The 13,339-nt window shown below is 41.4% G+C and overlaps 1 protein-coding gene across 1 annotated transcript in view; it reads left to right on the top strand.

The window, feature by feature from the left end:
• col22a1 (collagen, type XXII, alpha 1) overlaps positions 1-13,339 on the top strand; it is a gene marked incomplete at its 5' end in the record, with an annotated part of 55,569 nt that overhangs the window by 19,336 nt on the left and 22,894 nt on the right. Inside the window, 19 exons of the mRNA XM_083899720.1 lie at positions 1,960-2,013; positions 2,120-2,173; positions 2,253-2,306; positions 4,631-4,684; positions 4,779-4,823; positions 6,721-6,774; positions 6,876-6,929; positions 7,458-7,493; positions 7,949-7,978; positions 8,208-8,261; positions 8,349-8,402; positions 10,348-10,401; positions 10,843-10,896; positions 10,974-11,027; positions 11,144-11,197; positions 12,168-12,221; positions 12,347-12,391; positions 12,485-12,547; positions 13,235-13,288. Coding sequence (XP_083755846.1) covers positions 1,960-2,013; positions 2,120-2,173; positions 2,253-2,306; positions 4,631-4,684; positions 4,779-4,823; positions 6,721-6,774; positions 6,876-6,929; positions 7,458-7,493; positions 7,949-7,978; positions 8,208-8,261; positions 8,349-8,402; positions 10,348-10,401; positions 10,843-10,896; positions 10,974-11,027; positions 11,144-11,197; positions 12,168-12,221; positions 12,347-12,391; positions 12,485-12,547; positions 13,235-13,288 — 975 coding nt within the window. The remainder of the gene's footprint in view (positions 1-1,959; positions 2,014-2,119; positions 2,174-2,252; positions 2,307-4,630; positions 4,685-4,778; positions 4,824-6,720; positions 6,775-6,875; positions 6,930-7,457; positions 7,494-7,948; positions 7,979-8,207; positions 8,262-8,348; positions 8,403-10,347; positions 10,402-10,842; positions 10,897-10,973; positions 11,028-11,143; positions 11,198-12,167; positions 12,222-12,346; positions 12,392-12,484; positions 12,548-13,234; positions 13,289-13,339) is intronic.

Below are 13,339 nucleotides of genomic sequence, written 5' to 3'. Positions count from 1 at the left end.
ATTTATCTAGTTACTCACTCAGTTCTGTCTCTTTTTCTGTCAGGGAGTGGCTAGAAAAGTGCTCATCCAGCTGTTCTTGTCAGAATTACAGGTCAGGTCACCACAGAGGATGTGTAGCACACAGAGAGGGGGCAGAGAGACGCCCACCCAGTCTGTGTCTCAAATCATAGTGTCTGTGCTGCCCGGCACTGCCAGCTGGGCGTCACGCTGTCATTTATTCCAAGGGGGCAGCTAAAATTGGCACAAGAGCTCCGTTAAAAAAAAAGCGGGGGAGAAAAACTCAAACAAACGCATCGTAAAAACCTTACAGCAGGTAATTAATTTCACGATAAGTTTACTTTTTTGCTTTTGGGAGACTTGCGTCCTTTGATAAAATTCAATGCAACCCTGTTGTTTTCCCCCCAACATCTGCCACCACTTTCTCACGGAGATCACATGCTGCAATTAGAAGTTCTGTAAAGCAGATGCCAAAACGTGACATAAACCTAGCGCTGTTGTCATTTACGTGTGAAAAGTAAATTCATCCTATTTTGATCGCTTCAAATCGCTTCTTTACAACACCCCAAAAACAGGCACGTGTAGCAGTTTGTTGTTTGTGTTGTTATGGGAACACACTCTCTCTAATCCTAATCTCTGTGATAAAAGGAATGACGTGCATTAAAATCATATAAGCGCCCCAAAAATAATTAAAGGGCAAACCTTCTGTGACTTGTAAAGTGGTTTATGAAGCAGGGGGGAATCTTGTGGTGGGCAAGTCCGCGTGGCACTGTGTAATTTAACAGCCATTACTTTTCACTCCAGTCCAGCTTTTGGGATTCCAAGGATCTGTGACTTTTTTTTGTCAAAATTTGGGTTGAAGGTTAGGTTAGTATGTCGTCCTAAATGTGACAAAAAAAGTCCCCAAAAAAATTTGTCCAAAATTTGCCAAAAAAATGTTTGGTCAAACATTTGACAAAAAAGTCTAAGTTTAGTATGTTGTCCAAAATTAGACTAAAAAGTAAAAAAAAAAGAAATGAAAGAATTTTGACAAAAAAGTCCCCAAAAATGTTTTGTCCGAAATTTGACAAAAAACTAATTGCCCAAAATTTGACAAAAAAAGTAAAAAAAGAATTTTTTTCAAATTTGACAAAAAAGTGAGAAAAAAATTGGCCAAAATTTGACAAAAAAATTTTTTCCCAAAATTTGACAAACATTTTTTTTTCCAAAATTTGACAAAAAAGTAAAAAAAAAAATTATTTCAAATTTTACAAAAAAGTGAGAAAAATTTTTTTGTCCAAAATTTGACAAAAAAAAAATCATAGGTTAGTATGTTGTCCAAAATTTGACAAAAAAAGAAAAACAAATGTTTTGTTCAAAATGTGACAAAAACGTTTAAAAATAATGTCCAAAATTTGACAAAAAGGTCGAATTTTTTTTCCAAAATGAGACAAAAAAGTCCCCCCCAAAAATATTTTTCTCCAAAAATAGACAAAAAAGTCAAAAAAAAAATGTTGTCCATAGTTTGACAAAAACAGTCACACTACAGTATGTCGTCCAAGGTTTCCTTGGCACAGAAAATGACATCGGCGAAACAAAACCAAAAGTTCAGGACGGCGGAGACAATGGAAAGCCATTGTTCCTTGAGATTAAGGTTGGACGCATGACCAGACAATCGTGGGTCGTGGTCAAGAAGCTCTTGACCGGCTTGACCAAGCCGTTACTCAACAGTTTTCTGCGTGTGTTTGTTTGTGTACTTGTTTTGACTTCACCTCTTTGTGTCCAAATGTCTTTCAGTGTTTGTTTAATCACATGTAACAGTTGTACCTTCTTCCACGTTAATAATCCTCCGTGTACTAAACCACTTTCTGTCGTCTCACCAGGTCGCCTGTATATTACCTGCCTGCCTGTCTGTCTTATCACGTCTATGACCCACAGATCCGTCAAACAGTCAAAGTGAATAATGTGCCCTTTTGTTTCCAGGGTGATTCAGGCAGAATAGGCTTGACAGGTCCTCCTGGACAAAAAGGAGAGAAGGTGTGACACCCGTTGGCCTTGGACGTGTGGACGGATTGTTCATTCTATGGATCTTAAGATGCTCGTGAATCTGTACTAATTATGTGTTTCTCTGGTTTTGATTTAGGGGCTCGGTGGCGTGCCTGGTATCGATGGTCTACCTGGAGACAAAGGAGACGAGGTAAGATTGGTTTATTACGCCGTCTGAAGCTTTTTTTGTCTTTGGAAATGTTGAAATAAATGTTTATTTGTGTAAATAGGGTGAAGCGGGGCTGCCTGGTGATGCAGGGCTGCCGGGTTTCGCTGGACAAAAGGTGCGTGAATGTGCTTTATTCGCCTATTTTCAATCCACTCACATACCACATGCTTCTGTGCACATGCATTTGGCTGCTTTTTTTTGTCGAGGGATTTAAAAATAATTTTGATGGTTGGGAAAAAACAAAAAAAGTTGTTTTGTTAAGTGGGCATATCTGCTTTTTTTTTTTTTTTTTTCTCCGTACAATTAGCTCTCAGTCTGTTACTGATTTGGTCAGAAGATGGTGGTGTGTTGGCCGGTTGGTCGTTTGGTAGTTTGACTTTCCCTTGGACGAGGCAGCAGCTGGTGAAAGAGCCAGAAGAGTTGGCTGTAGCATAGCGCGCTGGGGTTTGGCCAGTGGACTGTGACAGACGGTGTCTAAACCAAGGATTGGAGCGATCGATTGCCCACTTTGGAGATGACACAGTGAATGCTAAATCATCTCATGGCAGAGAATAGAAAATTCTATGTGTATTTTACATAATAACGTTAATGCTAATCGGAAAAGTGCCATATAAACATCTTCTTTTTAATATATATATATCATACATAAAAAGGCTGCTGTTGTAGAGAAACCAATTTGTGGGCTCTGGTTGTCTTCTAAACAAGAAGGTCTGTGGTTCAATCCCTGTGTGCTGAAGTGTCCTTGGGCAAGACATTGAACCCTTAATTCCTCCAGTGCCGTATGTGAATAGCGTGTGATAGAAATCTGCCTTTGCATATAGATAGTTAGATAGTTTCATGATTGTGTCAGTCATGGAAAAAGTGCGACCAATGTCTGCTGTTGCTCCAAAACTTGTTAGCCAATCAGCAGGCAGCTTCCAAAGCCCCGCCCATGCACATAATCGTAAACAAAAAACCAGGAAGAATATGTTTTTTCGTGTGAATTACACACCGTAACGCATCAAAACAAACCTTTATTATGTTATTATGAGTGCTGTGCAATAGGTTAACGGGTTAAGGTTATGTTTCCCGCGACACCGGAGTCCAGGCACCGCTTACCAGTTAGCTCCGTTAGCTGCATTAGCTCCTATTAGCGCCGTTAGCGCCCCTACAGCCGAACTGGAGCGGTCTGTTTGTTAAAGGAAAAGAGCAGCGCTACAAATAACCAGCGTACCTGTGTAACTGCGTATGTGCGCCTCTGTTTTTAAAGTTTAGCGTCACTTTAGAGACTCATTTTAACAATCCGGAGTCACGTAAACATGACGTCACGCGCGTCTTTTTCCTGTCAGTCATCATTGAAACGTGCCTTGCGTTAACGTTGACGTTTTTAAACGCCGTTGACGCGTTAACGTTTGACAGCACTAGTTAGTATGTGAGAAATATTGTCACAAGTGTTGTTTGTTTTTTTCCACCACAATTACACTTGATTGGTCCCTTTCCTTACCAGACGTGTAGCCAATCAGCAGGTATCTTCCTAAGCCCCGCCCATGGACAGAAACGCAAACAAAAAACCCAGGAAGCGCAAACTCAAAAGTGGCAGCAAACTAAATTTTCGATCATTGCAAACAAAAAGTGTCTGCGCACTTTCCCTTTTGCTCTCTCCCGGTGCGTGCTCATTATATGAATTGTTGGGTTTCTCGTTGTCTTGATAATATTGTGACATCTCAGCGTTTTCCAAGACGGTAAAGACACCTGACCTAATTCTTCTAATAGTATAATTGTCCCTTTAAACAGCAGCAGAGACGGGCAAAAATCACAACAGCTTCGAGCGTAGCCGTGTGACAATGAGCCAAATTGGAATTAAGACGCCGTTCATTTTGTTATTATTCACACCAGTAATTTTAGCAATCGCAACATGTCAAATTGTCCTTTGTGATAACGAATGGACGACTATTTGCGATGCGCAATTATAGTTCCGTCAGTCGCAGTCATATTGATTGTGGAGCGCGCACAAAGGCTTAAATTACGCCGTAATAGAACTGTCTTTCTGAGGCCATTACGATCATAAAGAAGTGGACGCGGGAAAAAAACCATTAGAGCTTAATTTTTACCCTAACTTTGCAGCTTTAAATGGAAAATAAAAATTATTTATAGATTGGTGCTTTGAGTCAAGTCACTCGTCTGTGGATAACGGAAATAAACGAGAACACAGGGTTTGATAAGAAAGAATGAAAGTGAGGCCAGAGGTCAGAGGTCAAGGTTTCATGTCGGTGACAGCTGCCGTTTCCTTTCCGGGGGGCGTTTCAGGTTCCTCAGTTGGCCGTTTAAACGTCGTCTTATTGATTCTGCTCTGACTCAGCAGTCCCCAGCTGACCCTTCTATAAATTTAAAGTGGTTCAGCAGCAGCAGCAGCAGCAGCGGTGACACTTTTGGAATGCTCTTCCAATTTGTTTTATACAGGGAATTCAAGGGGACGCAGGAGTTCCTGGCGTTCCTGGACTCCGAGGTGTCACCGTGAGTGCATAATTCAGATAATTCACTTAAGTTTCGAACGTGACGAACGATAATAATTATACGATTGACGCTCCTGTGTTTTTTTTTATTGTAGGGTCAAACTGGAGGTAAAGGCGACAAAGGAGCTCCAGGAGCTGGGGTGAGTAATAACGCAACAGAATCAGAGGTCTGAAACTTGTGTTTTTGATATTTATAGACTGATTTTGCATCATAAATATGTGTTTTTATTGTGAATTATACACCGTAACGCATCAAAACACACCTTCCTTACCAGGCAAATCATCATGTCCTCAGCTGCTCTCCACTGTTTGCGTTGGCCACATTGCACCTTGTTCAATACGCCAGTTGTTGCAAGCGGGGAAGGACATAAACTAGATTCGTGGAATCCATACTTTGTCATTCATCTCGATGACAGGGTTAACGTTTGAAAAGGAGAGAGAGAGAGAGAGAGATGGATGGATAGAAAACATTCTTTCTTCTCAGAGAGGAGCTGAGGATAAAATGGTACAAACAGATGTGGCTCGCTCTTGATTGACTCAGCACACTTCCTGTCGGAGTCTGTGGGGGCGTACGGCTGCAGAATGCACCTTATCCACTTCTTTGTGAGGTTTCCTAGATGTCTGTGTGAACCACCTTCTTCCTTTCCACAATCAAACGACGATCTTTCTGAATCAATAACGCCCTCGTTTGTTCTGTTAGACCATGATTTTTATTGAGATATTTCAGACCGTGATCGCAAACACCTCCCTCTCGCCCGCTCTCTCACGGAGTCATATCAGCTTAAACTACTTTATCACCACAGTGATTACTTTGCCATATGGCATCAGGACGTGCAGCGGCCTCAAGGTGCAGCGATAGCAACCATTCAAACAGGTTTTTGGAGCCCGTGCGTCGGTAATTAATTTCCTGCCGGTAAAACTGCGAAAAGTAAGTCAGGGTAATGTTTGGTAACGGAAGAGACGCGGGGTCGTATAAACACTTGCTCGTTATAAGCAACGCCACAGGGAAAAGAAATGATGGCAACTTTTGGTTCCCATCATTTTTTTTTGCCAATTACCAAATCTTAAAGCTCACACAGAGTGGTCCTATCGTACATATATGTGAGTTATGGAGGTCTGCTTGCATACATTAACTTGTTTTTATGGTCAAAAACTACTGCTAGTTGCTGCAAACCAGCCGATGGAAATCTCTCCTCACTGAAGCTCTCGTCAGCCGCGGTGTTTCAGACCGAAATCTCACCCCCAGAAGACAACTGTGTTGTGATTGGCCAGGCAGGCTGGGATTACTTCGGCTGCGGACCAGCTAGCAGCCGAATGCCCTCCTGCTTGCTAGCTGGCTGTAAACTGTGGAATGGATTTCCTGCATGGAGGCGTGCATCATTAATCCGCGTCTCATTGAGACACGCCTCCTTTTCAGGGAAATCCATTCCACTTTTTGCAGCCAGCCAGCTAGCAGAGCAGTCAGGGACAACATTGAAGCACAGACATATCGGATCGGAAATCTCAACAGTTGGATCGGGAAATTTCCGATCCGTGAGTTGCGTCTGGAGTGGAACCCGATACCGATACTGGATCGGATCCCCCGTTTTAACGATGTTTAAAAATGGCTTCATCGCGACTCTCCGCCGCAGTCTCTTTGACGACTTTGACCCGGAGTCGGACCCAGAGTCAGAAGACGCACCTCCACAACGGACGTTCTTCTTCTCCTGCGGTTCAATTTACGCAACCGGATTTTCCGGAGCTGTTCGGGAGACGGGATCCTTGCGTCACAAACCCAGCGTTCTCAGCAGTGGCTGAACTGTTTGTTTACAAACTTTAGGGCTTCATAAATGAGGTAATGGCGCAGATACACAACAAAAAACAGCGTTAATCGGAATTTCCGGACTATGGGAGCTTTAAAATGCTAAACACTGGTGGGAAAAAAAACAATGAAATCTGAAGTCTGAAACTCCTCTGCCAAGGTTTTTACTCTCGATGCATCAACAAAAACCTACAGTGAGAAATAGATCGCTCATGTTTCTTGTGTTTCCATTTCAGGGCCTTCCTGGTATCGACGGGTTCACTGGAAAACCTGGCGTTCCCGGGAAAGATGTAAGCTGTGACTCTCTGTTAAACACAACTCGGATATAATCATCTGTGGCACATTATAATAATAATATAATTAACTTTTGTTTTAAAAAAAAATGGATTAGGGTTTAAGAGGACTGGCAGGCGCACCTGGCCCCGGTGGAATTAGAGGCGACAAGGTACGTCCTCCTCCTCCTCCTCCTCCTCCTCCTCCTCCTCCTCCTCCTGCTGCTGCTGTGCTGTATGCAAAACACCCTGACTCACTTAATTAGACACTATTCAAATCCTGCCTCCTGCCTTAAGCATAATGTTATTAAGCTCTCTCTCTGGATATAAATCATTTTAAAGAGGTGTCATCGGCTTCACGGGGGTTCACCGTCTGCGCTCTCCAGACATTCCTGCGTCTCCTCTCCGTTTGTCTGAGGAGAATAAAAATGCCAGAGCGTTCGTTTGTCTTTCTGTAATTAACCGGCCTTTGATTATTCTCCCAGTCGCTGACGCATTGGCACACTTTAAATACCGCACCCGTATCTGCATCCACATGTAGGACCCCGTCCTTTCACCCACAACCTTTCACTTTCCACGGGGGCCCCTGAAATAAGTACACGCTTCAACGCCGTTTCGGATTATAAATTACAGACGCTGCTGTGTCATTATAGCGTATGTTGAAAAGTCGCTTGATTCTAACGAGGGCTTGTTTTTCACAGGGCGAGAGAGGCGTGCCTGGATTACCTGGGGATGTGGTGAGTGTTCTAGAAACAGAGGGGATTTATGTTATTGTAATCTTCGGGATTACACGTGGAGATTATCGTAGCGGGGCGTCTTTTTTTTTAATTGTGTAATTAAAGTTCCTATTGTGCAAATGTGTGATTATTAGAACTATTTTGGCGACGGATTAGTCGCTTTGAAGCTTAAAACAAGATTTCTGATTGTTCCAGCTCCTTAAATGTGAATATTTTCTGAATTTTCTGCCATTTTATTTTTGTAACTTGAGTTTTTATTGAAGACGCACATAGAAAAAATTTACAGAACATCACAAAATACACAAAATAATCGACATATTAATGGATTAAAAGGATTATTATAACTATAAACAAACCGAGTGATCGTGGACAGCATGTATTTGCTGACCTCTATATCGTGTGCTAATATGAAAACCATTTGCCTAATAACTGACCCGCCATTGTTTTGATTCCAGGTTCATAAAGAAGGCTTGCGTGGAGAAAAGGTGAGTCATTGTTCTATTATAAAACGGCTAATTAGAGGCTTTTTTTAATTAACGACTCCCCTAAATACTGTAATGATCAAACGTGTGATTAATTACCGTATATGAAGTGAAATACATTTTTAATGTCGGGTTAATTGCATTAGAATAATAGAGTAATCAAAGAGTCAAAAGACAACTGAATAGAGCACTTTAATTTGTGTATGTATAATATGTGTTTGGCCTGTTTCAGGGAGTGGTTGGACCTCCTGGGCTTCCAGGGGCCGACGGGGCTCCAGGGCCTGCGGTAAGGATCAGGATTTATTAATTTTGCCACTCAGCTTTTGATTTGAGTTTGTTGTTGAGTTGACTGAACATTTCATCTATTCCTCAGGGTCCTCCGGGCATGCAGGGCCTGCCTGGGGAGCCTGGAGAGTTCGGTCAAAGGGTAAGACGTTCACACTTGCTCCTAATATCTGCTTTTCCCTGCTAAAACATGGACGTTTGTGAATCTGGCAAGTCAAGTTTTGGTCTCGTGAATAACATCCACTCGCGAATAAGACCTATAACACCTGTTCTTACTTTGTACGAGGTGCCTCACTTTCACCCAAATCATGGTGTATTATTTCTGGTGACGTATGTTATACTGAGTGAGGATGTGGTTTGGTTTGCCCTGAGAGAGTTTATTAGCATGTGTATGTAACACTGACTGACTGACTGCACCGAGTCGGTGTTTTAGGGCAAATTGATGCCGTGCGACCTCACACCAGTGGTTTGTGTGAAAGTCAGAGCTCGGAGGAAAGACAGTTTTCTCCCGGACTGGTTGTGTGAGTCACTTTCTCTTCACCCTCTTACCTTTTTTTCCCCTGTGGTCAAAAATGGTATTATTATGGTATCGAAATGGTATTATTACATGAGTGACAAGTTGTAAATGGTGTGTTTAATGATGTATATAATCACAGTATCACAGGCTCATATTATCTTCTCCAAATTACACTTCTATTTAACTGAAATGGAAGCGTAAATACAATTTTGACTGTCATATCTGACAAGTGAGACACATTGAATAGGTCTCGTCTAATTTGAAGTACATGGAAGACGACACCGTCGTCCTATCGCTGTATTTATCATATTTCCCTTCATCTCGCTCCACATTGTGGCCGTGCAATTAAAACAGACACGGCTTCTTCTTGATTTCTTCTCCTAAAACATAACATTTTTTGGAGGTTTATCAGGGTTAACGTCTCATCAGCATCAACATCTTTCCCAGCTGCTCAGTCAGGGGCAGCAGAGTCGAGCCAAACCTCCGCTCGGCCATGAATGATCGAGGGACGTTTGATTTATTAACCAGAGTAAAGTCGTCGCACTGGGTTCGCGTTCACAACGAAAATATTGCAAAACCTCCCTCGGTGCTGTTTGTCTTTGATAGTGACCTCTTGCGCGATCGTTTTGTAGCCTGATGGGATGCTTTCCAAGAAAACCCCGTGACAACAGACCGGTCAACACAGTCTCTTAAGGGTTTAGAGCAGGGGTTCTCAAAGTTTTGACACCTGAGGGCCAATTTAGGAACCCAACATTGGACTGAGGGCCGCCAAAGGAAAAACAAAGGAAAAAAATACAGAAATAAATCCCATTTGTAATCATTTTAATGACCAGATTGCAGTTCTACAGTTTAGCGTTAACTAATATAAGCGTTAATATAATGTAATTTAAGCATTAATATAATAACTCTTTATAATTTACTGGGTAATTACCTAGTATTTTGGCCATTGTTCTTACCTTCTAATTACAGGTTAATACCAAGTAACACATTTCTGTTACCATATATTTACTGGGTAAATAGCTAGTAATTGGGGGCTGTAGCTACCTGCTTATTACCAGCTTATAACCCAATAATACAGTAAAATTCACCATATAGAAACCAGGTAAATACCCAGTATTTCTGTTTACACTTATTGGTCTGTATCCAGTAATGTCCAATAAACATTTAACAAGCTTAGTCGCTCCTGGATTAAAACTATCAACTGTAATTCATTGCGGGGCCACCAGAAATGTTTCTGTGGGCCGCCGTTGGCCCCTGGGCCGCACTTTGAGAACCAATGGGTTTAGAGGTTTGTTCTAGCTCAGCTGAAGACGCAGCGAGAGGACGTATTAGCCTGTTTTATTCCGTAGCTTTGACATCTGAATGCCGCTCCCTCTGATGCCAAAGTCCTGTGTGAGAAAAACGCTGAATCTAAAATGAATCCAGAATGGTTTTGAACTCAACTGCATAGTTGAGATCAAACATGCGGAGTAACTTGACCTCAATGTTGATGCTGCTGCCGCTAGCTTCAGCGCTGGTAACGGCTCCCCTGTGTGACTGCTCAATGTGAATTTCATGTGTTTTCTTCCAGGGAAAGAAGGGTGAAAATGGATTGCCTGGAGTGGACGGACTTCCTGGACCTCCAGTAAGAACATGTTTATTTTCGTATCATGCAAAAAAATACTTTTTTATTGGCTTTTCAGTGACTTCTGGTGGAAAACTGAGCAGAATAAAGTTAATATTTGAACTGTGTGGGCTCTGATGTGACCCATGAAGCACTAATCGCTCCTTGGTTTCTTCACTGTTTTATTTTAAGCGCGTTAAAATAAATAGACGAGATTAAAACCAACAGGTTATGTCGATTAATTTCCCAAATTGCTCCCCGATGATGCTGCTGCACAACAAAGCTGCACTCGACTCCAACTCGCAAAGGTTTAATGAGCACCGTTTACTGCTCGTCAATAGCACCATCTAGTGGCTGTTTGCTGCTACTGAAATACAGTGTGTTTTTTTTTTTTGTGTTTTTTTAATCAGGGTGATGTTGAAGTGAAAGAACTTTTAAATTAATTTCTCTTTTATTTCACAGGGTCCTCAGGGTCCAGCTGGATCCCCGGGAAACCAAGGTCACCCTGGACCTCCTGTGAGTGACCAGCGACTAAAAACATCCCCGATGAGCCGTTACAGAACATTTACTGAACATCTGCTCTGTTTGTGTAGGGTCTCCCTGGTGAAATTGGGTTTTCGGGCAAACCTGGAGAGTCTGGGAAGCCGGTGATTTTGGCCTTTTCTCGTTTATTTTTTTAAAGACTATTTGTTATCGAGTGTTGTCAAAGTGTTTAAACTCTCTGACTAAAATGTCAACCTGTTTGTCACCTTGATCTTAAAAGGGTCTTCCTGGTAAAGACGGCCTGGACGGTCTGCCTGGAAATGATGGCGCCACGGTCAGTGACACCTCATTCTCCTACGGTTATGTTCAGACTGCACTCAGGGAATTTTCAGGGAATTTGTTTATTTGTGATAGGGACAATGCTCATGAATCGACAGACAAGTTACTTGCTGTAAACAAGCTAGCGTTAGCTAGTTTCCATCGGATCTTAAAAGGCACCCTAAAATGCAAAAGTTGATGAAAAAAATACAGTATCAATAATATTATAAAATACAGCAGCAATTTTAAAAGATATGAGCATATTGCATATGCTCTCCTCACCTCACCCTCCACTTAATTACAGTTCAAAGTAAGAATACAGCATAAATACAGAAAGAAAAGAGGTCAGAAAAGGCAATAAAAGAAAAGTATGTTCATGGACTTCAGTATTTTGTGTATGGTTACAATTATAATTGTCCTGAATCCAGGTTGTGAGCTGTTTTTAAAAAATAGAAAGACTATCACACTCCCTTAACTCATTGGACTACAGACTATTCAAAAAAAGAAAGTGTGGTTCTGACAGAAAAGCCAACTCAATAGTTGATTTTTTCTATCCGACTCAGACTCAGACACTCGTTTTTAAATAAATCAGGTGGAATCTGAGCCTTTTCAGCTCTCATTTGGGCCACAAACAGATACAAGTTCAGATGCAACCGCACCTTAACGTCCACTATTTAATAACTTATACTCAAATCTATAAATGCTGACGTCAGCAGCCTCCATGTTGGCAACTGTTGGACAATTCTGTGCTGCGCGGTATGATGTAGTGAATCCACATTGAAGTCTGATGCGTCAATATTTTAATAAACTACCTGTATTTATTTATAAAAAAATAACAAAGCGGCTCAAATAGCTCATGAAAAACATAAATGCGTCCTTATGTCTCTACCTACAGTGTCTGAAAATGATTAAATTCTATTTATTGTTGTTATTATTGTTATTCCCTTCTTGAGAGTCTAACATCTGAATTCTCATCTTGTCTGAAGGGGGCCAGGGGAGAGCGTGGAGCAGATGGTTTCCCTGGCAAGTCTGGACCTAAGGTATCCCATAATATGCACTCGGAAATGACCCAAGATGCATTATGCAATATGCAATATGCTTATAAGATGCATGCATGCGTGTTATTATTTTCCATATGCAAATCAGACATTGTTAACATCCGCAGGGCGACGACGGGCCTCCGGGACCAAGAGGACCTCCAGGGGAGAGAGTGAGTTATTATTACAGCTGTCGACTTAACATTAACGTTTATTTTATTACACAGTGAAATAGGTTTTTAATGTGTGTGTGTGTGTTTTGTCAGGGAGAAGCTGGGTCTCCAGGACAACCAGGTTCTGACGGAACAAGAGGAGACAGAGGAGTTCCTGTGAGTGTGACCGTGCTTTACTATACACCACATGTGTCAAACTCAAGGCCCCGGGGCCCAGATGTGGCCCGCCACGTCATTTTATGTGGCCCCGCGAGTGATTAATTGGTCTTAAAAATCAGTGTTAAAATAGGTCTATGCTGCTTTAAGGCGCGCGTTGACCATAAACTACATTTCCCACAATGCATGGCGATTGTGTTACACGGCATCCCGCCACTAGATCGCAGTGTATCATTGTATACGCATCTTGCGACGAGTGAAATTGAATAAGTAATAAATACATAAAGTTATTTAGCAATATGTTACGGAGTTGTTACCTTTATTTTACTTTAACTATTATATTTCGTTTACATTTAGTTACATTTATTCTTATTCGTTACATCTGGGGTGTCAAACTCGTTACATGAGTTTGACACCCCTGCTGTACACGTTATAATAAGTCTGCTCATTTATATTCACGCTCCAATTGAATTCATGAAATATTAATGTGGATATGCAATAAAAGGACACTAAAATTATGATGTAGCAGAAGAAATATTTACAGATTAAATACTCCTTGAATAAATTAAACTGTTCCCAGTTTGTCTGGGCTAATCTCAAATGTGACTTTGAGAAAATACTTAATTTTGTCACTTTTTAGTCAAATTCCTTCAAGTCTTTTACAAAATATTGGGTTTTCTTTCACAGGGGGAGAGAGGCATGGATGGACCAGGTGGGCCCAAAGGTGATAAGGGAGACAAGGTAAAACAGATCATATTTCACATGTTGTTATTTGTTATATTATGTTATATG

This window comes from Microchirus variegatus (genome assembly GCF_963457635.1).
Source record: "Microchirus variegatus genome assembly, chromosome: 13".
NCBI classification, from domain to species: domain Eukaryota; kingdom Metazoa; phylum Chordata; class Actinopteri; order Pleuronectiformes; family Soleidae; genus Microchirus; species Microchirus variegatus.
This window is presented reverse-complemented; position numbering and strand designations above follow the sequence as displayed.